Source organism: Mastigoproctus giganteus, chromosome 3 (genome assembly GCF_048544385.1).
Source record: "Mastigoproctus giganteus isolate SK-2022 chromosome 3, ASM4854438v1, whole genome shotgun sequence".
Classification (NCBI taxonomy): Eukaryota; Metazoa; Arthropoda; class Arachnida; order Uropygi; family Thelyphonidae; genus Mastigoproctus; species Mastigoproctus giganteus.
In genome coordinates this window covers 221,435,754-221,462,426 of record NC_143577.1, presented here as the reverse complement: position 1 = coordinate 221,462,426, position 26,673 = coordinate 221,435,754, and the positions used below count along the sequence as shown (strand labels likewise).

Genomic DNA, 26,673 nt, shown 5'->3' with positions numbered 1-26,673 from the left:
TTTACTTATATAAACTCTAAAAGGAAGGGGATGAATAAGATTGGTCCACTTGATATCAATGCTTTGACTGTAGATGATCATTCTCAGATAGCTGACAAACTAAATGAGTATTTTGCATCTACATTCACACATGAGGAGTTATTCAAGGAGGAGAGGGCCAGAGATAAGTTAAACTCTAACAGGGAGTTAAATGATTTTGTAATAACTGAGAACAAAGTGAAGGAGAAATTGTTGAAGTTAAAGATGTAACTACCATCAGGGGTAAAGGATAAATTGTTGAAGTTAAAGATGTAACTACCATCAGGGGTAAAGGGAAGGGTTTTTGTTTTTGTAAAGCTGACTACAGTGGTCTCAGATATTTTTTAGAAAGGCACCTGAGGTGGATGGGCTCTATCCAGTTATATTAAAGGAGGCAGCAAAGGAAGTAAGCAAACCCTGGGCCATAATAATGAGAGCATCCTTGGACTCGGGGGAAGTCCCCACAGACTAGAGATGTGAAAATGTATCTCCAATTTACAAAGGGCGATCAAAGGGTGACACAAGTAATTACAGATCCGTTAGTTTGACTTCTGTTCCAGTGAAAACAATGGAGTCACTGGTTAAAGAAGCATTGCAGGATCATCTAGACAAGACTGCAGTAATAATTCAGACACAGCAAGGGTTTGTCAAGGGGAAGTCTTTTCTGACCAATCTGATTGGATACTATGATGTAGTCACAAAGGAACTGGATGAAAAAAATAATTTTGATATCATATACATGGATTTCAGAAAAGCTTTTGATACTGTTGTACATGGAATACTACTATACAAATTGGAGCAGTATGACATTAAGGGCAAGTTGTTACAATGGATAAAAGGATGGCTGAGTGGGAGAAGACAGAGAGTGGTGATCAATGGGTACTGCTCTATGTGGACTAATGTTATTAGTGGTGTCTGTCCCTCAGGGTTCTGCTCATTGTTGTTTTGTATATTTATCAATGATATTGATGAAGGTATATCAAGCTTAATGTCAAAGTTTGCAGATGATTCAAAGGTTGGCAAGGTTGTTAATAACAACAATGACACTATTCTGCTGCAGCAGGATCTGGAAAAGTTAGGCAGATGGGCTGAGGAAGTGGCAACTGAAGTTTAACATTGACAAATGCAAAGTACTGCATATGGGTAGCAGTAACCCCAGAGAAATGTACTAACAATGTGGTGTTACACTCAGGCTTGGAGAATGAAAGAGACCTGGGGGTAACTGTGCAGTCAGATATGAAGTTTTCTGACAATGCAGACAGGCTGCAAGAGTAGGTTATGGGGTCTTGTCAATGATATACAGGAATTTTGCAAGTAGGGATAAGGAGGTGATTATACCCTTGTATAAGGCAATGGTCAGGCCACACCTTGAGTGCTGCATACAGGTCTGGAAGTCTCATTTTAGGAAGGATGTAGAGTTGCTAGAACAAGTACAGAGAATGGCAACAAGACTGGTAAAGGGAACAATGGGGTGCTCTTATGAAGAAAAGCTTGAGTTCTGCAAATTGCAGCTTCTGGAGACTAGGCACCTGCAAGGTGATCTGACTGAGGTGTATAAGGCCTTGAATGGATTGAGCAGGCTCAATGGTGATGGGATTCTTCCTCTTGCTCAGATTACAAACCTGAGTAGGCAGAGATTAAAACTGAGGAAAGACAGTTGTAGAATAGATGTGTGGAAATTTGCCTTTAGCCAGTGGGTGGTTGATTGCCGGAACAAACTTTCATCTGTTGTTGTGGAAGTTGATAGCTTAAATAAATTCAAGGCAGAACTAGACAAACATTTGGAATGAATAGATCAGTGAAATGGGAATTTTTTTTTTTTTTTTTTGGCTGGATGCAAGAAAGCAAGCTGTATAAGCTTGCTTTCTTGTATCATGTGCCTCTTCTAATGCTAACATATGGAACACTGAGAGAAAAGAGGCTATGGTTAAAAAAAAAAAAAAAGGCATGGCACCATGGCTTGGATGACTATAAAAATATTTCGAGTACACTTTTGAACACATTTTTATAATATTCAGGTAGAAAAAGTAAAATCTGGATGTCCCAAAACCAGATATTAAGATTCTTTCCCCCACCCCACCTAGCCTAGCACAGATGATGTTTTCCGAGTAGCATACTGTTGGATGGCAAACTGGTTATCCTAAGGTATAATTATATTTAAATTATATAATATTTGACTTAATATTTTTAAAAATTTGTTCAGCTGCTTGCTTCTCCACAATACATTCAAAAATCATTTCCAAACTGCCAAAGGGGAGAAAAGAATAAATAGGAATAAAATAACATAGTTAATAAAGTTAAGAAATAATAAATTAATCATGTAGACAAATTAGCAAAAAAGTAGAAACCTAATGCTGATGACCAAGGTAGCTACTGATGCATCTGTGTTTTACCTGTACATACTTGGATTTTGATATTTAATTTGATAATTTATGCTTGCTTAGATTTTCTGTCCATATAAGTGCATTCTACATTTAGTGGGCAGCAGACCACTGAGATCATGTTCAACTGCCATGAGCTAAGAGTAGAAAGTCTGCTGAATGCCAAACATAAAATATGATCACTAGTATACTGATTGCATAATGGAAAAGCAAGCCACATTACCAAATTTATTGCTAAAGCAAGTGCAGCCTTACATGGAGATAAGAAAGCTTTTATTTCTAAATAAATAAACACTGTACTCTCTTAGCAGCTTATACTAGCAGTTCAACTTGTAGCTACTTCCAGAATGGGAATTAATAAATGTACATTGCATTTTTGCAACTAAATAGAATTTAAATACTTTATACTTTCCTACTGTATTTAATGCTGCAATAAATTATATGAACTTAACTGGAGCAGAAATAAACATGGAATGTACTGGTAGAGTGTTCTGCTGGCACTCAGATGTCTGCTTTTTTGTCAATTTCTCTAAGTGACTAAATTTTATTTCTACATGCAGGATATGTTATCAGTAAAAAGATAGGAATGATGCTGCAGGCTTCCCATTTCCAAATTTTTGCAAACTGCCAAAGGAGATAAAAGAATAAATAGGAATAAAATAACATGGTTAATAAAATTAAGAAATAATAAATTAATCATGTAGATAAATTAGCAAAAAAGTAGAAACCTAATGCTGATGACCAAGGGAGCTACTGATGCATTTGTGTTTTACCTATACATACTTGGATTTTGATATTTAATTTGATAATTCATGCTTGCTTAGATTTTCTGTCCAAAAGCCAGAAAATCCTAAAAACTGATAATCACCAGGTCCCAAGGTTACCAAGTTTTCTGACATTCTACCTGTACTGGATTTTTGAAACATTCACTTCCAAAGGCAGTGTGACTAATTCACTTAGAGAAACTGAGTATTTCAGTATGACTTTTGATTTCTGCCTGACAACAGCAACTACAAAGCCAGTTCCTGGACATTAATAGGAACCGTCTTTGTACGCCAGGACCACTGACAATACCATTTATGCCAATTGCTGATATAAATGGTATTGTTACAGGTCCTAGATCCCATCACATGGATGCACAGACCCGTCTCATCAGATATGAGGCGCCTCCGTAGCCAGGTGGGAAGGAGCAGCAGTGCGTAGCACACGCTTCTTGATTAGACCGGGATTTGAGCCCGTCACCACCAAATATGGAGGATGCGGAAAGGTTAAGGAATGACCACTGCATATCCTGGAGCAATATGGCCTTAGTTGCTAATGCTCCTAAAAAACCAAACAACTCTCCAGATAACATTCAACAATTTTGCCTGCATCAGCAGCTTGTTTACAGGAAACATTACAAAATATGAACTTCGGACACAAACTAATTGACAATAAAGCATATAGAAAAATAATCCAAGAGAACCTGTACTGTGGTTTGGATTAACTCATATCTAAATCCATAAGAGAATTCTCAGCAATGGAGAACCAACTGTGCTGCCCCACTTTTTTTTTCTTCTTTTTTTTTAATGAAAACCTCAAACACGAAACGTATTAGACACAGTACTAAGTACCTACAGTACTTAGTACTGTGTCTATAGTACCTATAGTACTTAGTATCGTGTGTGGGTTTGATGATTGAGAAGATGAAAGATGATACTTTTTGACATTATATTTGAATTTCTGTAGATTGTAATTTTTCAGAAAATGTTCCAGAAAATGGAAGTCGAGGGAATAAATGAGGAAGAAGAAAAGTTGGTTCTGTGAGTTTGAATTTGGACAATAAAAGGATGCTGACTGGTTGCTGTTTTATTTGTTATTTGGTTTCTAGGAGCATTAGCAACTAAGGCCATATTGCTCCGGGAATATGCGGTGGTCATTCCCTGACCTTTCCGCATCCTCCGTATTTGGTGGTGATGGGCTCGAACCCCGGTCTAATCAAGAAGCGTGTGCTACACACTGCTGCTCCTTCCCACCTGGCTACGGAGGCGCTGACTGGTTGCAGCACATGTTTGGACTGGTTTGGAAGAGAGAGGGAATTATAGAAGCCAATTCAGAAGAACAGTTCCCATGGAAGTATCTATAGAAAAAGCATGCAGCAGAAACAGAACGTCTATGAGACAGAGAGTGGAGAGACTTTGTTAGAGATGGGTCATTAATTAACCTAACTGTTCTCTTTTGAATGGAATCTAGAACCTGAGAGAGAGCCTTTGGGGGCACTGCCCAGAGATACGGAAACTATTCCATGGTAGGGCAGATTTGAGATTTGCACAAAGTAAGTAGCTGTTTAGAAGAAAAGTAATGCTGAGAGCCAGAGAGAAACCCAGTTTTTTAGATGGAGAGGAAGCAATATTTGTAATGTGCTTATGCCAAGAGAGAATAGAAGTCAGGGTAATCTCTAATAGCGATATGTGATCTTGTCTAGACATCTTAGTGTCACTGAAGATAAGCATAGGAGCAGAAGAATCCTCTTTGCGAACCATCTCCTCTCCTCAAAGATGACATCCAACAATTCTACCTTCTTCAGCAGCTTGTTTACAGGAAACACTATAAAATATGAACTTCAAATAGACCTTCACAAACTGAAAATAAAAGTCTACAGAAAAAGAATCCAAGAGAACCTGTATTGGGGTCCAAATTAACTCATATCTAAACCCATAAGAAAATACTCAGCAAAGTAGAATGAACTGTGAAGTCCCACTTCATCCAAAGAAGCAGTGATACTCACTGTGTAGCTGGAGAGTAAAATGAACACTTAGTTAATTTACCAAAATAAGCTATCTTCGAAACAGTGCACAGCCTGTTTCAACTCACTGAGATTTTTAGAATACTCCTTTCTAGAATCTCAACCATTCAATTCAATAGAATTAATATATATTAATTTTATTGTATATATATATATATATATATATATATATATATATATATATATATATATATATATATATATATATGTATACTCATTTCAAATAACAATCTGTGTAAATGTAAATATTAATGAAAATCAGTAAATACCCGTTATATTTATATGTACCTATTCTCTTTGCATTCCTCTAATCTGTAATCTGTATAGAAGTTAATGTAAAAAGCAATAACCTGAATAATAACAAAAGTGTTCAATTATGTCTGGAGCTCCACGCTTGGCAATGCAGGTTTTTCACAATACTGTCTTTAAGCCACTGTCATTGACTGAGATGTGAATGTGGCAAGGATGCTATGGCAGACTCGGTTGCTTGGCACATCAAATTACTTTGGTCATAGTGCACCAGTTCATATGATACTAGATGTTATCTTTATCATGGCTCGATAAACAAAATGGTATGATGTTTACAACAGGATCATTATGTTACCATTAAAAAATTTCCACGTAGATACAATGTAATCTGAATGGAACTATTTCTTGGTCACACACTACACCCAGATGCATTCATTATTCTATATTACTTTGCCACTGCACCATGAGTTATTTGCTTCTTTCAATGAACCATGAAAGGCACTGGATGGAATTCTGAGATGACATTTTGGATTTGTAAGTAGCTGCACAGCTATAGTAAGACAGATTGTAAGTGGAAATGGACATAATTGACATTGGAATTAAGAACATGTATATCAGTGAGCTGAACGAGGAAGTGTTTGAGAGGTTTAAGTCTTTTCACAGATAAGTTTGTTCCGTGAAGGTAAAGAAAGCCTGCACGAAAAGCACGCAAAAGTTTGATGAAATTTACCAGTAAAAGTACTTTGTATTGTTGCTCACTCAGTAAACAGATGGTGAGTATTATTGGTCAGGAGTAGAAATTGAATCCCATGGGAGATTGAAACCCTCCCGAAGTGGAGGGGGTAACCTGACCTTTTTTCTTTAGAATCACTGGTGGATAAATTGTTTATTAAGAAAAAAAAAAAGGCAAAGGAGAAGCCCACATGAGAAGCACGGCAGACTTCAAAAAAGTTTACTGGTGAAACTACGTTACGAAAATTTTTTACGACAGCAGAACTTCCAATATGACTCTGTTTGTGATTCAATTAGTTAATTCAATTAGTGATCCTAAAGAAAAAAGGTCAGGTTACCCCCCCCTCCACTTCGAGAGGGTTTCAAGCTCCCGTGGGATTCAACTTCTACTCCAGACTGATAACACCCACCGTCTGTTTACCGAGAGAGCAACAATACAAATGCCATTACTGCAAAGTACTTTTACCGGTAAATTTCACTGAACTTTTGCGTGCTTCTTATGCAGGCTTTCTTTAGCTGTTTGTTCTATTAGTTTGACTATTCATGAAGTATTCAGTGGTAAGAAAAGGTAGGGAGGACATGCTGTATGAAGTTATCAAGTTTTTGGATATGGTACACACATGGCAAGAATATACCCAGCTCCCTGACATAATGTGGCCTTGACAATGTCCCCCACATACACACTACTCAGACTCCCTCCAGTCACTATATAACAGAGTAGAGGCAGCAAGATTACACACTAGCTGATCCAGAAACCTCCTAGAGAGTTACTAATAGGTTCAGTCTGGTGAACTATCTAGCAGCCAGCCTGGGAACACTGATTTTAGAGCTGTAGCCTCAAAATGTAAGGAACATTAGATCTTTCCATTATGTCCATCATAACCTCAAAAGATTTCAATCATACTGCATGATGGAAGAGATGGGGGAGGGGTTGCCAGAGCTTTTCTCTGGAGACTAAACATGCATTCCACCACTTTAAGCCTCCAATAAGCAAAGTGATGGTATTGCACCGGTTGATGAGCATCACTACCACCTAGCATTGCCTGGTAACTCAGAGGGGTGGCATTCCTCCATGTAGTGTGGATTTCACACTTCGACCCCTGCTTACATTGGTTCACACCTGGGTGGTCACCTCCAGTATGCTGGGTGCCGTAGTTCAGGACTTGCACAGAGGGGTTATACTCAGGGTTACTAACAGTCTCACCAACTTGAAGGTGCAAGCAGAGGATTTGGCTGTCACAGACTGACCAAACATTGCCAAAATTAGGTCCACTTGACTTGTGTGTTACCCGAATATCAGTTCCATTGGTGTTTTAGACTCCCAGGTAGCAAATCCAGCTTGACATACCTGAGAGAATATCAGGTATTTATTCTGAGCAATTTATTCTATACATTGAAAAACTGATACAAGTGAAATAAAACTAACTGAGCGTAGTATATACATGGAATATAGAAGATAATTTGTTGGTCGTGGGTCAGATAAGTCTGGATAAATGCAAATGTCTTATTACATTATGTATATTTAGGATGTGCAAAAAGTTCATTTTTTCACCCTACATAAGTATGTATATTTTTTGATTTTTTAAGTAATAGTACAGTAAACCCCGCTATTCGCAGTATCTGATTCGCGGTTTCGCGATCGCTGATTTAATATAAAATGAAACCTAAAAAAATGTGAATTTTAAAGTGCCGTGAATATTTTCCGCCATAAAAAAACATGGGCGTGGCTAAAATTATCTTTCCCGGTCAAAACAGCGCTCAGTGGGTGAGGGGGAGAAGGGTGACAAAATCACGAGCATGGATGTTTCTCGCTAATCCTTGTCCAGTATGTGTTATGCGCTTGTCATGGAAGGTTTCGTCGTTTGCTTTTAATTTATATGCTTATAAATTGAATAAATTTATCAATTTATAAATTGATATGCTTACAAAAGTGATAAATCTACCATTTTGCAGTTTAAAACAGACTTTTTCGAGTGTGTTAACGGAAGAAAGTGACTTTATTGTGGACAAGTTCTTTCTAACCCATACAAAAATATGGCTACGAATAACAAGGGAAATGTGAAAAGATCAAAGAAGGTGATGACATTAGCGAATAAAATTGAGTTATTAGACAAAATTTCTAATGGTGAAAGTGTCTCCTCAGTGGCAAAACATTATAAAATCAATGAGTCAACGGTATGATCAATCAAAAAATCAGAAGAAAGAATCCGCCGTAGTGTCCGTGAAAACGCGCTAATTGCTTAAAAAATTTGCTCTGTAACTCATGATGTTAAATTAGAAAAAATGGAAAAGGCTTTAAATCTGTGGATAGAAGACCGAACTCAAAATAAAATTCTGTTAAGTTCACTCATCATTCGTGAAAAGGCAAAACTCCTTTATCAACACTTTAGCGAAACTGGTGATAGCACTGGTGGGATAAGTTTTTTTGCTAGCAAAGGCGCTGGTTTTAAAGATTTGTTTGAAATTTCTAATAAATATTACATTTAATATTAAATTGTTTCTTATTTTCATTTCGATGCCATATGCTTGCATTTCACTATGTACTGTCTATGTACATAGTCATATTATGAAGGTACATATAATACATACATAGACAAAATTTTAGACTAGTTTTTCTTATATATTTCATACTTTGGAACGGAACCCCTTTATTACTATGGGAGCCATAACTCAGTATTCGCGTTTTCGGTATTCGCGACATTTCTCAGGAACGTAACCCCCGTGAATAGCGGGGGTTTACTGTATTATTAATTTTATTTTTTATGGAGTTGTTTTCACAAATAGCTTGATTGGAATAAAAGATTAAGCATATTAAAAACTTACTGAGGACTTATCTGTAAACCTTTAATTAGGTGAATAGCGGTGTATGAAATGAAGAGCACTACTATCTTAAAGGAACAGAGATTGGAAACAAATAAAAAATAACAAAAAAACATAGCTATTAAAATATCAGGGATAGGAATGATGAATAAACATATGGGAATTACTATTTTCAAAGTTATGGATAATGTAACTTTTTGTTAATTGCTCATTATATTCAGAATATGGTGTCTACAGTTAACAGAAATGGGGTGGACGTATATAGACACAGGTGTTGCAAGCATGGGGGACACTCATGGTGATAATAAGCACATATGTGATATTTTTACTTGACAGATTTCACAACTCCATCTCATACACACCAAAATGAAATCTTAAGCTAGCACTGTATGCTGACACTATGTCTACTATTTAAAAGCATCATAATAGATCAGGATGCTTGGTAGCACAATACCAAGCAGGATGTTTTCTCTCACCCACTTGGATGCCATTGCCACAGTGGCACACAACTAGATTGCATTTTATGCTCAACCCTGTATAGTATTATAACTGCATATGAGTTTCAGTTGAATGACTTGAAAGCTTTTTTTGTATTCTATTTTAATTATTTTATTTAGTTTTAATTCATTTTATTTTTTACAACTATCTAAAACATGTTTTGCTTTTATATTTTATTACATGTTTTCCTTTGTGATTTTATTCTATTTCAGGTTACACTACATTATTAGTTATTTTACAGTGGAGTCAGTGTTATTCAATATTGTTAATAAATGTTACTGCATTTTGAAACATAAATTACTTTATAACAAGATAATACTTTTATATCAAAGTTTAACAAAATTAGTATACTCTTTAAGCATAATGAAAATGACTTTTTTTTTAATCTAACCTGTGTTCGAAATGTAACTCCACTCAATGTAAGAGCCTTTATTAACATCATGGATTGCTGTAAGTGAACATTATCTAAAAAAATGGAAAGAAATTTTAGAATAAAAAAAGTAGTTTTCATGTTTACAAAATATAAGAAATAATAAAAAAATTGGCTACAATGAAAAAAGTAAGCACAGCAATGATATTAATCATCTAGTGGGTAAGTCAAAAAAAAATCAAAGATTCAGATGCATTGCCGAAGAGAATTCACCAATCAGATGTTTTGGGATAAAAGGCAAGAAATAATTGAAAATGGAGAACTTTAAAAATTTATCTTCAATTCTGACACTATATTCAACAATAAGATCAAAAAATATAGCTAGAGATAAAAGTCTTTCCAAAAAAATGATTTATTTTCTTAACTGCTTTAAGGTCAAATTTTAAGGTTGTTTCTATGGAAAATTAACACAGGTGTGGTAGGGCAGTGACTAAATGATAGTGATGAGGGAATAGAGGGGAAGCTCTCAAAGTTTTCTGACAAAGTTTTCTGGAAGGGTGGTTAATGATCAGAGCCAGGCCATACTGCTTCAAAAGGATTTGGACCAACTACAAGTATGGTCTGAAAAATGGCAACTAAAGTTTAATGCTACCAAACAGAAATCCAGGAGCAGTTTATAGATTGGGGGGGGGGGGGGAAATTAATTAAGATACATTGGATGAAAAGACTTGGGAATTATAATACAGAAAGATATGAAATTTAATATGCAGTATAAACAGGCAGCACATGATTTATTGGAATTTTGCAACTAGAGAGGAGATCATTATCCCTCTCTATAAGATAATGGTGCTACATCTAAAGAGACAGAACTTCTGGAGATGGTGCAAAGAAGAGCACCTAGACTGGTTATGAGTGCTAAGCATTATCCTTTAGAAGATGTGGTCTACTGAGCTTAGCAACTAGATACATAAGGGGATTTGATCAAAGTATATAAAGGCCTGAGGGAGATTTTTAAAATGGTTAAAGGAGGAATATTCTCACTAGTGAGTGAGCTAAGAATCAGAGGGCACAACTATAAAAGCTCAGGGAAAAACAGTGACCAAGGCAACCTAGGTAACCAAGGCGAGGAGTCTGATTAAGTTTAAGGAAGAATAGATAGGCACTTTTTTGATAATGGGAATGATGAGACCCCCCCCCCTTTGGGCAGATGCAGAATAAATTTGTTTCCTTGTATCATTATGCTATTTTAATACTAAAGACTATACTTCCCAAGTCAAAAAATAATCAATGATACAGACTGGAAGCAAATACCATATTTGAGGAATACTAAACTTCACATTTTCTTTCCAATATTTACACAAATGGGAAAATTCATTTTTTTTTTTTTTTCTTTTCCTTTTTGGTAGTTGCTGTATACCATTGTGCCTGCTTGGAGGCTAGTTGCTAATGTTTGACAGATGAATATTAAATAATTTATCAACTGAGTAACTAGCATAACACAAAAAAAAAAAAGTGGGGTCTAGACCAATGGTTCCCAAACTGTGTGCCCTGGTGCCACAGCAAACTCACAGGGACACTGCAGGATATTTTAAATTTTTGAGGGAAACACAGCGATACTCAACATTATCGGACACCGCGTGAACTACTAGCTCGAGGTGGTTCACAGTTTCAACATTACTTATTAAGTTGTTTGGACCAAACTACTTAATAAACGAAACTGTTAGGTATTTCTTTTGGCCTAGGGGTGCTGTGAAAAAATTATTGAGACACTAAGGGAATCATGAAAAAATTTCTGAGACACTAAGGGCACCGTGAACCAAAAAAGTTTGGGAACCTCTGGTCTAGACAAATGGTTTGATAATTGAACCCTTTGGTGTTAAACCCTCTACCAGGGGCAATAAAAATGAAACAATAGCAGGCAAGTTGGTGGACTTGCTCCACCACTGTTATGCATGTAATAAAGAAATAATTCAAAATTGTTCACTTTTTGAAGCCCCTTTGGGCAGATGCAGAATAAATTTGTTTCCTTGTATCATTATGCTATTTTAATACTAAAGACTATACTTCCCAAGTCAAAAAATAATCAATGATACAGACTGGAAGCAAATACCATATTTGAGGAATACTAAACTTCACATTTTCTTTCCAATATTTACACAAATGGGAAAATTCATTTTTTTTTTTTTTCTTTTCCTTTTTGGTAGTTGCTGTATACCATTGTGCCTGCTTGGAGGCTAGTTGCTAATGTTTGACAGATGAATATTAAATAATTTATCAACTGAGTAACTAGCATAACAAAAAAAAAAAAAAGTGGGGTCTAGACCAATGGTTCCCAAACTGTGTGCCCTGGTGCCACAGCAAACTCACAGGGACACTGCAGGATATTTTAAATTTTTGAGGGAAACACAGCGATACTCAACATTATCGGACACCGCGTGAACTACTAGCTCGAGGTGGTTCACAGTTTCAACATTACTTATTAAATTGTTTGGACCAAACTACTTAATAAACGAAACTGTTAGGTATTTCTTTTGGCCTAGGGGTGCTGTGAAAAAATTATTGAGACACTAAGGGAATCATGAAAAAATTTCTGAGACACTAAGGGCACCGTGAACCAAAAAAGTTTGGGAACCTCTGGTCTAGACAAATGGTTTGATAATTGAACCCTTTGGTGTTAAACCCTCTACCAGGGGCAATAAAAATGAAACAATAGCAGGCAAGTTGGTGGACTTGCTCCACCACTGTTATGCATGTAATAAAGAAATAATTCAAAATTGTTCACTTTTTGAAGCCAACATAATTTTCGATTTTAATATTATGAACACAGTTGTGAAAAATTCATTTTTTTTTATTATGAAAAAATATATTTTTAATTAACTTTTTAAAATAAAACCACTTTCTGATGCACTCTAGACATGTTTTTATAACTTGTTTATTAATGCTCACATGCAGGTGTTATCCTCACTGGTGGGTGAAACTTGAAATAAATAGGAATAAAAAGACCTGTGTGCTTCACTGGCAGAGGCATTAAACGTAAACATCTAAAGCAAGAGAAGTGTTAGCAGTGCTATGATCAAATGTGGAACCAACGAGCTCAACTATCAGACAATAAAAAAGCTCCCAATCTTAAATTCACATTTTAGAGCACTTGATAATTATATGCAAGAAGAGGCTTAGCAAAGCCTAAAAAGTATTTTCTTAAAATTTTTTTTATGGCCAAAATTTCTTCAATAACAAATGACACATACTGAAAGTCAAACAAAAATGAAGGAAAACTAAAATTTACATTGATGTCACTTTAATAAATATTTTTATTTTCAAATTTAAGTTTGGTGGACAATCACCACCAATGTGCCTGGCAGAGGTTGAATTATGGAAAATAACAAGGTTTAAAAATTATACATCTACTTTTCCTGAAAAATATGTTCTCTTCAGAGATTAATGCAGTTGGTTGGTTGTTTTCGCTACACAGTCTACTTTTGTCATAAGTGTGCCAGTTCATATAGTCTTTATTGTGTATTGTGTCTGTACAAGTGTATTTACAGGCTAATTTTTACATGTTATTCAGTTGAAAAACCTGAAATAACTGTAACATGAAATTCAGATGAGATCAGCTAATTCCAACCTCAAATGTGGGGCATTTAAAAATTCCTTCAGTCTCCGACAGCATTACTTCAAGATGCTTGCTTCAAGCAAGCATCCAGATCTCTCTAAATGGGTGACAAACCTGTTATAAGGAAAAATTCAGATTCAGATTAACCACATTAATGAATATCATATTAATTCATGGATGGGTTAATATGGTAAGTGTGTTAATGTGAAGGGTGGGTTAATGTAGTATTTTAGATTTGATTTAAGCACAAAGCATTTTCCATTAGATATCTAACATCCCAAAGCTGTAGCATCTTTAATGGAAACTGGTGATTTTTTTTTTTAAAGTTTTCTACTGTAGTGTATCATGCATACATTTTGAAAGACTATATAGTGTTATATAAAAATATATGCTCGACTATAATCACTCCTTATGTAAGGCAAGTTTATTTTATTATATGTGCATTTTTATTATTATTTTTTTTTTTCATTACTTATTTAAGCCAACACATTATTTTAACTGCCACTTATCAGTCAGGGTTAAGCTTAGACATTTTGCTACTTAGAACCAAGATATGAATATGGTGCTCTCTTTATATATTATTTTAAATTAAACATTAAATACTCTGTATTTTTTGCAATTGGCACACTGAGGAGGATGCCTCTTTATCTCAGTACTGTGTCTTTATCTACACTTCCCACACAATGTGTTATCAATTTCTCTGTGCATCTTCCTCTCATTTTTTATTCAAGAATATAAGCTTCTTAAAACATCTTGTTATACTTACGTAGTAGTAATAGTAGTAATGGAGGCATGTAGTAATAGTAGTAATGGAGGCATGTGATGCAAGAAAATATGAGGAAAGACTCGGCAACAAGACACCTCAGAGGTGACCTGATTGAGATTTATAAGGCTCTGAGAGGGGTTAGTAAAATGAACGAAGGTGTAATTTTCACTGTTATAAAGAATTCCAAAATTAGGAGCTATAAATTCAAATTACAGGGGAAGATGTTTACAATAGATTGTGGAAAGGTTTCTTTTAGCCAGCGCGTGTTGATTGCTAGACAGGGGAGTTCCTAGGGAATATGGTGCCCGGATGCAAATCGCAATTTGGCATCCCCTTTAAAATTTTCTTCATATGTATATAAGTTTCAGGTTTTCAGGTACCCTTTGAAAGTTGGTGCCTGGGCACAGTGCACACCTGGCACCCTTGGGATGGCCCCGCTTCTGTTGCTGGAACAAGTTGCCTTTGCAGGCAGTTGAGGCTGACAGTTTGAATAAATTCAAAGGTACAATGGATAGTAACGTATGTGAAGAGGGAAGCACATAATTTGTATTTTCTTATCTACTTTTCTTTTTTGGCCAGTGCAGTAAAAGCTTGTGGATTCCTTGAACTATATGGCAAATACTATCACTATCACCAGGGGCAGAGTTAGTATACTGTTTGCTATTCACAAGAGTATCTGGAATATATATTGCTATTAAACTATAAACAAATTGTTAGGTATTTCAGAAAAACAAACAGAAAAACAATTATGTAGAATGAAAAATAAATTATGCTTGTTCTTACCATCTGCTGTGCCATGAACCACTAAGTACTTTTTTCCCTTAAAGTTTTTTGCTTTCCTCATTACATCTGATTTTTCATACCCGATAAGGTTGCTTTCCCGAGTAGGTGACTGCATATATCTTTCCGTATATACAGAATCTGCAATTTATAATACTGGCATTAATTCAACTCTAGCAATCAGATTATTAGAGATTAACAACAAACCTTAATGATGAAAATCAAACTATATTCCCTAATTTTATTATCAACAGGCTTCCCTATTTCCTAATTTAATTATCTAATTTGTTTCTAATCTCTTACTTTCCACAGCAAAAATTATTTTTGTTTATACTTTATCCAAAAAATTTTCTATAACTGAATATAGAGATCATGTATGTATCTTATGTATATGTTTTATGTATGGCAGCACCTGGAATGCAAGTTCAACTCCACCTAAATATACAGATCAGGCTAAATTTCGGTTAATAATAGGGCTGTAGTTTATGCACATTTCTAGAGAAAACGAATTTATTCACAGTGTATTCACAGGCTGATACTTTTTACAAAATCAAGATTTTTATAAAAGAAGTTTTTTTTTTTTTTTCTCAACAAAGCATGCATGTTTTTTTTTTTTTTTTTTTTTTATTTGGTAGTTGTTGGCGCATCGGCTTCTGTGGCCATATTGCACCTCCCAAGGTTTTTGCAGTACTTTGATCCAAGCCCGAGGCGGGAATCGAACCCGCGACCTTTGGGTTGCCGGACAGGTACTTTACCCACTCGGCCAGCCCAGCCGGCTAGCATCCATGTGTTACATGTAAACAAAGCTCAACTTTAATGAAAGAAAAAAAAGAGGGCCTAATATTCTGTTTTTATGAAGTAATTTTACAATTCACTTTTTACTGTTTTATGTTAATTACAAAGGCAATTAACTATACCAGATAAATACAATTTATTCAAAATTGAATTTCTATTTATGCCATATTGATCTGTATGCATGTTTGTATGGGCTTTCAGCAGTCATATCAGGGTGTTGTTCAATTCAAGAAAATTTTCTCTGTAGAACTTGTGGTATCAGTGGGATACCACAAATCAAAGGAAGCAACAAAAAAGGAAAACCATACAAAACTTAAATTGAAATTACAAAATATGTTTCAAATAATGTCACCTCTTCTGTGTCCACAATAATTAGATTAATTAGCATTAGCATTAGTAGAGGCATTTGATGCAAGAAAGCAAGCTTATGCAGCATCAGCCAAAAAAAAAAAAAAGAAAAAACCCACTTCCACTTCACCCCTCTGTTCGTTCAAAATACCTGTCCAGCTGAGCCTTAAACTTATTTAGGCTATCAACCTCCACCACAAGGGATGGAAGTCTGTTCCACCAACCAACCACCCACTGGCTAAAGGCAAATTTCCGCACGTCTATCCTACATCTGTCTTTCCTCAATTTGAATTTATGCCCTCTCAGGTGATTTTTCTGAGCTAGAGGAAGAATCCCATCAGCATTGAGCATGCTTAAACCATTCAAGGCTTTATACACCTCTATCAGATCACCTCGCCGGTGCCTAGTCTCCAGACACTGTAATTTGCAAAACGTAAGCCTTTCTTCGTAAGAGCACCCCTTTGTTCCATTCACTAATCTTGTTGCCCTTCTCTGTACTCGTTCCAGCAGCTCTACATCCTTCTTGAAATGAGGCCTCCAGACCTGTATACAGTACTCTAGGTGTGGCCTGACCATTGCCTTATACAATGGAATAATCACCTCCTTATCCCTGCTGGAAAAATTCCTGTATATCATTGACAATACTCCATGAGCTACTCTTGCAGCCCGTCTGCACTGCTCAGAGAACTTCATATCTGCCTACACAACCACCCCCAAGTCCCTTTCATTCTCTACCACTGTCAGTGTAGTACCACAGAGTTGATACGTTGCTCTGGTGTTGCTGTTTCCCATGTGTAGTACTTTACATTTGTCAATGTTAAACTTCATTTGCCACCTCTCAGCCCATCTGCTCAACCTTTCCAGATCCTGTTGCAGCAGCATAGTGTCAGTAGTGTCCTTGACAACCCTGCCAACCTTTGTATCATCTGCAAACTTGGACATTAAGCTTGATATACCATCATCAATATCATTTATAAATACAGAAAACAATAATGGACCCAACACTGAGCCCTGAGGGACTCCACTAATAACATTAGTCCACGATGAGCAGTGTCCATTGATTACCACTCTCTGTCTTCTCCCACTCAACCACCCCTTTATCCATAGCAGCAATTTGCCTCCAATGTCACACTGCTCCAATTTGTGTAGCAGTCTTCCATGTGCAACAGTATCAAAAGCCTTTCTACGATCCAAGTATATAATATCAAAGTTATTCCCTGCATCCAGTTCTTTTGTGACTGCATCATAGTATCCAATCAAGTTGGTCAGGCAAGACTTCCCCTTAACAAAACCATGCTGTGTCTGAGCTATAACTGAAGTCTTGTCTAAATGATCCTGCAGTGCTTCTTTAACCAGTGCCTCCATTAATTTTCCTGGAACAGAAGTTAAGCTCACAGGTCTATAGTTACTTGTGTCAGCCTTTGATCCTCCTTTGTGAATTGGGGTCACATTTGCACATTTCCAGTCTATGGGTACCTCCCCTGAGTCCAAGGAAGCTCTCATAATTATGGCTAAGGGTTTGCTTACTTCCTTTGCTGCCTCCTTTAATATAACTGGATAGATCCCATCCACCCCGGGTGCCTTTCTTGTGTTTATCTTCAACAGTTTCTCCTCCACTTTACTCCCAGTTATTTCAAGATTCTGTAGCTTACTGCTAGAGTTGAATACACCTCTGGCATTCCCCTTGCTGAATAACTCCTCATGTGTGAATGTCGATGCAAAATATTCATTTAGTTTGTTAGCTACCTGAGCAGGATCATCAACAGTTGACCCATCAATATCAAGTGGACCAATCTGATTCATCCCCTTCCTTCTAGAGTTTACATAAGTAAAGAACTCTTTGCTGTTTTTCTTTGCATCCCTTGCCAAGGATTTCTCGTAATCTGCCTTTGCCTGCCTAACCTCCTTTGTAACTTGGTTGCATATCAACTTGTATCTATCATAGGCTTCTGTGTCATGTGTTAATTTGTAAGTATCCCATGCATTTTTCTTCTCTGCCATATGCCTCATTAGTTCATCTGACATCCATTTTGGCCTAAACCTTGAACAATATTTCTTAGTTGGTATGTAAAGCCTAGTAGCTTCCAAGATACGTTCTTTGAATGCTTCCCATTTTGAATTTGCTGTTGGTAACATCATCAGTTGGTCCCACTGTATAGAATTTAAATACTGTCTCAGTCCATCGTAGTCGCCTTTACGGAAGCAATAACCCTTCCCTTTACCCCTAATGGTAGTTACCTCTTTGAGTAAATCCCACTTCAGCACACTGTGATCACTGCCACCTAGTGGTTCATTTATCTGCAGATTCTTAATGCATGAAGAATCACTGCTGATAATCAAATCAAGAGTATTACTCCCTCTAGTTGCCTCCCTAGTAATGGCTAGCATCCATAGTAATGGCTCCTCTCTGTGTATATACCATATTGATGTTAGAAATCCAGACACAAACTAAAATAAGCTATAACACCAAAAGGAAAGGGAAAGAAAAGAAATGTGAAACTGGTTTTTTACTATTAGAACATGCATCTTCCAATTTAGACTCAAACATTATTTATACATCATTTACTGAGCCCATCTTGTATCCTCTCCCCAATACAGTTCACCGTCAGTAGGTCCAATGGCAATTTTTATTCCATTTTTTCAATATATATATACAGTTGATTCTGATTATTTGGGACACATCGGGACTAGTGCATTTTGGCCTGATTAAGCGGCTGCCCCAATTATCCGAAGTTTCATGTAAAAAAAGTTAAAAATACAATGGACCCCCACTTTACAATTGGTTCACTATACAATGTGTAGCAAGCGCTGGTCATTGTGATCACGTTTGTGTATTGAATTTTAATTCTATTAAACAGTGATTCTAATTAGCGAAAAAAAGAGGAATATTATCCACAGGCTATAAAAGTAAAGATATATTAAGCACAAATTTACCCTTTATTACCTAACCAATTAAAAAATTAAATGATATGTGAAAATCAGAAGAATATACATGAAAATCGGAAGAATATACGTGATAATCGGAAAAATTAATGCATACTGTAATATGTACATACTAACTAGTTGACATTTCTGTTCACTGAAATTTGTGGGTGGGGGTTAAAATTTAAAACAGTAAAAAGATAAGCAACCAATAACAAAGAACATGGCACACACAAATTGCAAGTAACACGATATGCACAAGTGAGAATGGGGTAACAAGTTATGAAGCTTTAAAAATAGGAATGAAGAGAAGATTCTGAAAATTAATTTTTTTTATATGATTGGAGATTCCATAGAAGTGTAAACACATTTCACCATAATAACCCACAGAATTTCAGCTGTTGGTGTTATCGCAAATTCAATAAGATTGAGTTTACTATCCATTTATGATAGATTGCACTAACAGAAAAACCCAATAAACAGGTGCTGCTAATTGTTTTTATTGTTTTATGGTTGTGACCTCAAATCCGACTGAACCATGTGGTATGGTCAGAGACAATCGTAGGGTAATCTCCAGTGCTGCGGTCTCCTGCCCCGATTAAACAGCATGTTGTCCCAATTAAGCAAAGTAAACCAAAAGACATACTGTCTTTTTTGGCACTGGTGAAAGCCACCATTTTGTTGATGCTATTTCTGTGTCTCTAGTGGGGGATAGACACAACTACTAAGTGTTATTTTTTTAAAAAAAAACTTCACGATTGTGGCTATCTTTCCGTACCATCATAAACCCACTCATTTTATTTAATTCATATGTGAGCATATGAAGTTAAGTTACTTTATAATAACCATATATTTCAAACTTCCTTGTGCACCTCTCAGTTTCCCAGCCAAGGATTATTGTACACCAGTTCCTTCTTCTTTCATAATAGCATCTGGTAAGTTCTCACACTGCAATTGACAGAAATCATGTTGCAAAACATCTATTACTTCACCTATTTCTTTATCAATGCTAAGAAGTACTGGAAACTTGTTAAAAAAAAAAAAAATTCAAATTTGAAAATGATGCACTGCCAATTGATGAAATTATCTTAGCATTTATAAGGGCATTATTTTTTAACGGGAACTTGTGCACCACATAGTCATATGCAGCCATGAAGTATTATCTCACTGAGTGAAAGAACAGAATCTACTCTTGTTTTAGACTCTCCATGACTTTGGCAGTAAAAATGTCAATTACTAATTCATACTCATCCTTCTGGTTTAGTCTACTATGGTAATCAATTTCTAAAGGGGAAGTGAAAGATCTGAAAATGTTGGTAAAATAAATTTGCACATAATGCTCTTCAACATATCAGAGTAATGACCTCAGTACATGGATGTGAGGTACATTGGATTAAAGAGCTATGTTTGGATTTTCAAACATAAGCAAAATATTTATAGCTACATCTTTAACCACAGATGGCTGTGTTTCAAATGTGTACACACATTTCAAAATCTTTTTTACTTCAGTAGCATACATCAGTTTAAATACATCTTTCCTTTGTGGACTTCTTTTTAGGTGGTAGTAAATTCTACCAAATATTCACCCACTTTCACAGAAAGGCATGTGAATTCCTTTCAGCATAAGAATTAATAAGATGACAAGGGCCTATTACCACCAAGTGCTCAATCTCCTCTTTTAATATCCATGCTACTCCAGTTTATAGGCTTACCATAACAGGTGCATTACAAACAATAACTGCCAGCCACATTTTTGAAGAAGTCCCACATGCTTTCAGGTTGTTCAAAAGATGTTCAATATTGTACCCTGTGGAGGCATCTTCCACAGATGGCACTGGAAGCAAGCTGCTTTTGATTTGGCAGGGGTTTTTGGTTTTTTTTTTTACAAAAGGTCACCACAATGGGATATAGCTTGCAATCAATTTGATCACTGCCATCTGTAAAAACTGAAAGGGGCCCATTTTTCAGAGCCATCACTACCTCTTCTTTCACTAACAATGCCTGTTGCTTTTGTTCTTCCATAACCATACTTTTTTTGCTATTTCACTATCAGGAAACATTTTTCGGAACAATGTGCCTGCATGAACAACTCAGAGTAAGATTATGTTCTATCACAAAAGATGCAAATAAACATTTGACATGAACGACATTATCACCATGAAATGCAAAGTCTATTTTTGCAGTTCTTTCTATGTGTTGAATGCTTATTTGCAAATGTCTGATTACATTGCATTTCCTGCTGCTTGAAATTGAAAAATCACATGTACATACAATATATACAAAATATGTTACCTTTTTCAGATTTTATAACCACAGAAAATTTTTCCCTTATCTTCTGAAATCTTATGTCATATACCTTTCACATCTTGAAAGACAATGTTAATTAGCTTTACCCTACATAAACACTAGGAAATGACTGCACAACATAGAACAATGCTATTACTGGGTGCTTATATTTGGCAATAAAGACTACCACAGCACACTTTATGGCAATTTGTTAATGAAAATAAGATAAGCAGAAATTGAAAATTAAAAAAAAAAAAAAAAAAACCAAATCAGATTTTAATGTAGTTTTATTATTTTTTTTGAAAAGAAAGAAAAACAGAGAAACTCTTTGTCACCAACCATATTATGATGGTGAGATGGAGAATAGAGTAAAAAAAGATGGATTTTCTGTTGTAAATCCAAAGAGTTGGCAGCTATGTGTTTCTAAAAGACCCATATATAAAATTTTATGAAAATCCTTCTACTAAGAGTTAAGTTTTACATGCAGACAGACAGATGTGCATGGTGAAGACAATGGGCACTTTATGCATGTATACAAATGTGCCTAAAAATATAGACACTATTCTCTCTGGTAATGAGTAATATTAACTCCACTTAACATCAATGTTAATTATTAAATTTTAAAATTATTTATGTTATATTATATTTAATTATTTAAGTGCATTTATTTCAAATCTTAATGCATATAACTTTTATAAGCCTTCTTTCATATAAGGTAGATTAATCAAGTATCATCTGTATTGTAATAATTTTTTAGCTAATGGACATTTATTATTTACAGTTATGCCTCGATTTATGATCTCATTCAATTAACAACAATGTTCAGACTTATGCTGGAATTTGCTAAAGATTCTTCTGCTACTTCTAACTAAAGTGTAACATTTGTTGGTCTTGTTTAGACTTTTAATGATTTTGACTTATTTTTATTTAATATTTTTAATAGTTTAAATGTTTAATATTATGTTATTTAATTGAAGATTAAATGTGCAAGGCAAAATATGATATGGGTTTAAATTAACTATTGGTGTAGATACACCATAGTTTACCCATAAATTTTATATAGTTAATTTAAACCCAATAACGTATTATGGCTTGCACATTTAATCTTCAAATATTGTATCATTCTGAACATCATTTGGCATCTCTCATATTGTGGAACAACTTCGCAACTATGATGACATGTTTGCATTATCAGGGTACTTGTCCGTCCGCCGATGGTGAAGTCAACTAGCTTCAAAATGGCTGTCTTGGTGGTGGTGCCCACTGAGAATAAATAACAGTAGTCTCCTCTACTACAGGAGTGTTATTTATCTGAAGTAGTGAAATACCTGGTATCACGTTGTGAAGGCAGCCACAATATGAGATAAAATTAAACTATGTCTTTACACTACATATGTAGTTAAATTTATGGGTAAACTATGGTGTATCTACACCGATATTATATACGTTATTTAAGGTACCTTTATTTACTTTATAATAAAAACAATGGAATTATAGCATAATAGTAGTTAACATATTGAAAAACTGGTCTGAGCATTGAGCTCCAGGAATGTAACCCTATATATCCTATGTTATAACAAACTCCACTTACAATTTTTTGACTTACAACTCACATTCTGGGTCAGATCCATAAGTCTCGGGTATGACTATATTACAATAACTAAATATAACTTTGGTTCCACCATAATGCTGTATTATGGTGGAACCAAATGCAGTTACTTACCATAATACAGCCAGTTAGTCACGGGAGCAACAGATATACCACAGTTGAATACTTCTTTGTCTGTTGCTAAGGCCATTGCAGTAACATAACCACCATAAGACCAACCCCATATGCCAATACGAGCACCATCGATAAATGGAAGGTCATCTTTTAAATATCTGCAAAGAACATCAACTGTTCTGTTATAACTATACTCTAAAGTTTTAAAATTTATTATTCTATAGCACAAACTTATCTCTAAAAAACTATGCTATGGCATAGTTTTTTAGAGATAAATTCTGCACTAAGCTGGCATTAAGTTCTTATTATTAATTATTTGTCCCTGATTTTGTTAAATTCTTAAACAAAAATGGCAACAATCAAAATTTAATAAATATAAATTTTTAAAATGATAAATATACAGGGTGTTTCAAAAATGATGGTCAATAATTTAAAGGTGAAAAGTACAAACTAAAATAAGCAAAAAAGTCTCAGTGAACATCGGGCTGCAAATGAACAGTTTTCGAGATAATGCACATTTTCTGTTAAGATCTGTCACTGACTATGGGAGCACTAGTTTAGCAAAAAACTGTGAATCCTTTGTTAAGGGTGGTTTTATTAACCATAAGATAATCCATTTGTAATTTTTGGTTTCAACACCACAGGATTTTACAGATGTTACATGTTACAGGATGTTCTTTCTAACCCTCTTTTCCTCAACATCAGGTGTTATGCTTCTGGGCCTACCTGCTCGTACTCCATGCGTGAAGCACCCATGTTCCCTAAGGCGTTGATGTGCCCTGATGAATGTGCACCTGTTGGGCTGCCTTTGGCAGGGAAATGCTTCTTGGTACAAACATGCAGCCTTGAGTACACTGCTGTTGGCTTTACCATACGTGGAATGCATGTGCGCATACTTTTCATTGCTGTAACCTCTTTCCATGTTGACTATCCTTTGACAAGTACTAGTATGCCTGCTACACCCAGAGCATTGAGAGAGGGGAAACAGAGAGAGAGAGAGAGAGAGAGAGAGAGAGAGAGAGAGAGAGAGAGAGAGAGAGAGAGAGAGAATGAGCATAACCTAACCTAAACAAACAAGTCAGTGGCGAATTCCAACTAGAAATGTGCAATATCTCAAAAATGATTCACTTAAGGACCCATGTTTACTAGGCTTTTTTTGCACATTGTAGTCTCTACAGTTCACCTTTAAATTATTGACCCTCACTTTTGAAACACCCTGTATAGATATTTAAGAAATAAATACATATTTTTAAAAAGGAATATAACTAACCAGCAAATTTAAGAAGACACATTACAATGGTTGTAAAACAAGATTTCTTTGCATGCATTCATTAGCAGTCATAACTAAGCTTTGTAATAACACAAATACAAAAAAAAACAAAAAAAAACATGCTATTGCTCCAATCTTAGAACTTTCAGTGGCATTAAACAGTAAACTGAATATTAAATACATATTTCTAAAATAATACCTAAATAAAAACAGTACATAATGTCTGGAATGATAACAGCATCCTATGAGCATCATGTGACTTCTTGGTTTGGATAAAGGGTAGTCATATACCTTAACATAAGTCTCTCTCTCTCTCTCTCTCTCTCTCTCTCTCTCTCTCTCTCTCTCTCTCTCTCTCTCTCTCTCTCTCTCTCTCTCTCTCTCTCTCTCTCTCTCTCTCTCTCTCTCTCTCTCTCTCTCTCTCTCTCTCTCTCTCGGCTGGGATGAAATGATACAGACATGGATACAATATTATGAGCATTCCAAGCTAATAACCTGCATAATCAGGTCACACACTGAAATATATTTATAAATGAAATTTTAATACATTTTAATAAATATTAATAAATAATAATTTTAATCCTGCATTTAAGTGGCAATCACATAAATGTTCAGCTCTAATGGGCAAGATAGAAAAAAATTTGGTGTAATAACCATTCTGCAGTTTCACAGAAAAAAAAAAGCAAACACATTTCAAAATGCCAAAGGTAAAAGACAATTTACTTTGTTATAAATACAATGTAGTTTTCTCTTACTTATCAGAGTTAGCCGAAGTGTAGTCAATAAAGAGACTGTCCATATTATGACTACTTTAAAAATAAACTGCTACGTTTATAGTTATAGTAATTACGTTAGTCAATAAAATTAGCAGTACTTGTTTCTTTGTAGAGAAAAGATTATTTATTACAAGAACAAAAGATATAAATTCAGTATTAGTGCAGCTTACCTTGCAACCTCAATCTGGTCATCGACTTCTACATTTCCAAGTTGACGATAAAGCTCAAAAAGAATTTTATCACCACGGTTGCCACCTCCTCTTCCATCTATCCAAGCATATATGTAATTTTTTGTACTGGCTAGATAAGTACCCCAATTTATTTGAAATTTTTTAGTGATCATTTGGCTACTTGGTCCTCCATATCTAAAAATTTTAAATTAAATTAATCATAAAATTTACAGTCTGTTAATAACACACATTATAGTAAAATTTGATATGAACTTGTTTTTTCTGTTTTATAGAAAAATACAAAATAAATACTGATAGGCTTTAAATATTAAAGCCAACATCAGTGTTTTTTGTTTCTTCATTAACTTACAAAAGTGTAACACACATGACCATAATTTCATTGTTACCCCTCAATACAGTAAACCGTCAATATTATGTACTAATGATGGGAAGCAGGATGTTTGCTAAATTGAAAGTTATTTTTTAAAACAAGTCGTACACCACATAATTGAAAATTTAAACAGTTATGCTGTATATGTATGTATCAAAAACAAAAAAAAAACATGCCTTTATTTACCTTGACTTTACTGGTTGGTATATAGCACATAATTAGCAGAGATAATTTACTGTGACTGTATAGTGGTACTAATGGTACTAGGCAAACTTTTTTGTCTGCTAAATCTGAAATCTATTAAATCAGCAGTTTACTGTACGTATTTATATCTATGGTGAAAAACAGTAAAAAATTTAACATAATTATTACAAGGACACATTGTCCACTAATATATTTGCTGTGCACTATAACATATGGGGTTGGTAACTACCAGGATTTTGTGACATTTAGCTTTAAAAAAAATACACATGCTTTTGGCATTGCTTCTGCCAAGACAGGCAGAAGCAGCAACCACTGCTTGTGATCATTCAGGAAACGGGCCTAAAAGCCATTTCCTGAATGACCATAAGTGGAACAAATTCACTTTTGATCACTCAAGCTGATTATTTTTGTTGGGTTACTAATAAAAGACTTAGGGTATCCAAAGGTATATGTATGATTCTTAGAGTAGCCACTGCATCCTATTTCTGAGCACATTGGTTGCTTGCTGATAGGATGTGTTCTCTTGAAGGCCTCAAGCAGTGAGTAGGGAAAACCCCTATCACTGAACTGGAATAAAATAAAAATACAGTTGATTCTTCTGGATTCCAACTAGATCGCTATCACAAAAACTGAATGGCAAATCTCACATCACCACTAACAGCAAGATGCAGAAAGGTTAAAACAGAGGGCCACCACCAAAATTCTTGGTAATTCAGTCATCAGAAGAAGAGCCAATAGGGAAATAACACTATTAATCTGGGAGGGAGGATTCCTCT

The 26,673-nt window shown here is 35.3% G+C and overlaps 1 protein-coding gene across 1 annotated transcript in view; it reads right to left on the bottom strand.

Annotated features, from left to right (window-relative positions):
* The window catches only part of LOC150088762 (dipeptidyl peptidase 4-like), a 238,037-nt gene that overhangs the window by 1,966 nt on the left and 209,398 nt on the right, over positions 1 to 26,673 (bottom strand). The window contains exons 17-20 of the mRNA XM_090370316.1: positions 25,303 to 25,497; positions 23,087 to 23,244; positions 15,016 to 15,153; positions 9,875 to 9,948 (exon numbers count right to left, since the gene is read on the bottom strand). Of these exons, the coding sequence (XP_090226442.1) occupies positions 9,875 to 9,948; positions 15,016 to 15,153; positions 23,087 to 23,244; positions 25,303 to 25,497 (565 nt within the window). The remainder of the gene's footprint in view (positions 1 to 9,874; positions 9,949 to 15,015; positions 15,154 to 23,086; positions 23,245 to 25,302; positions 25,498 to 26,673) is intronic.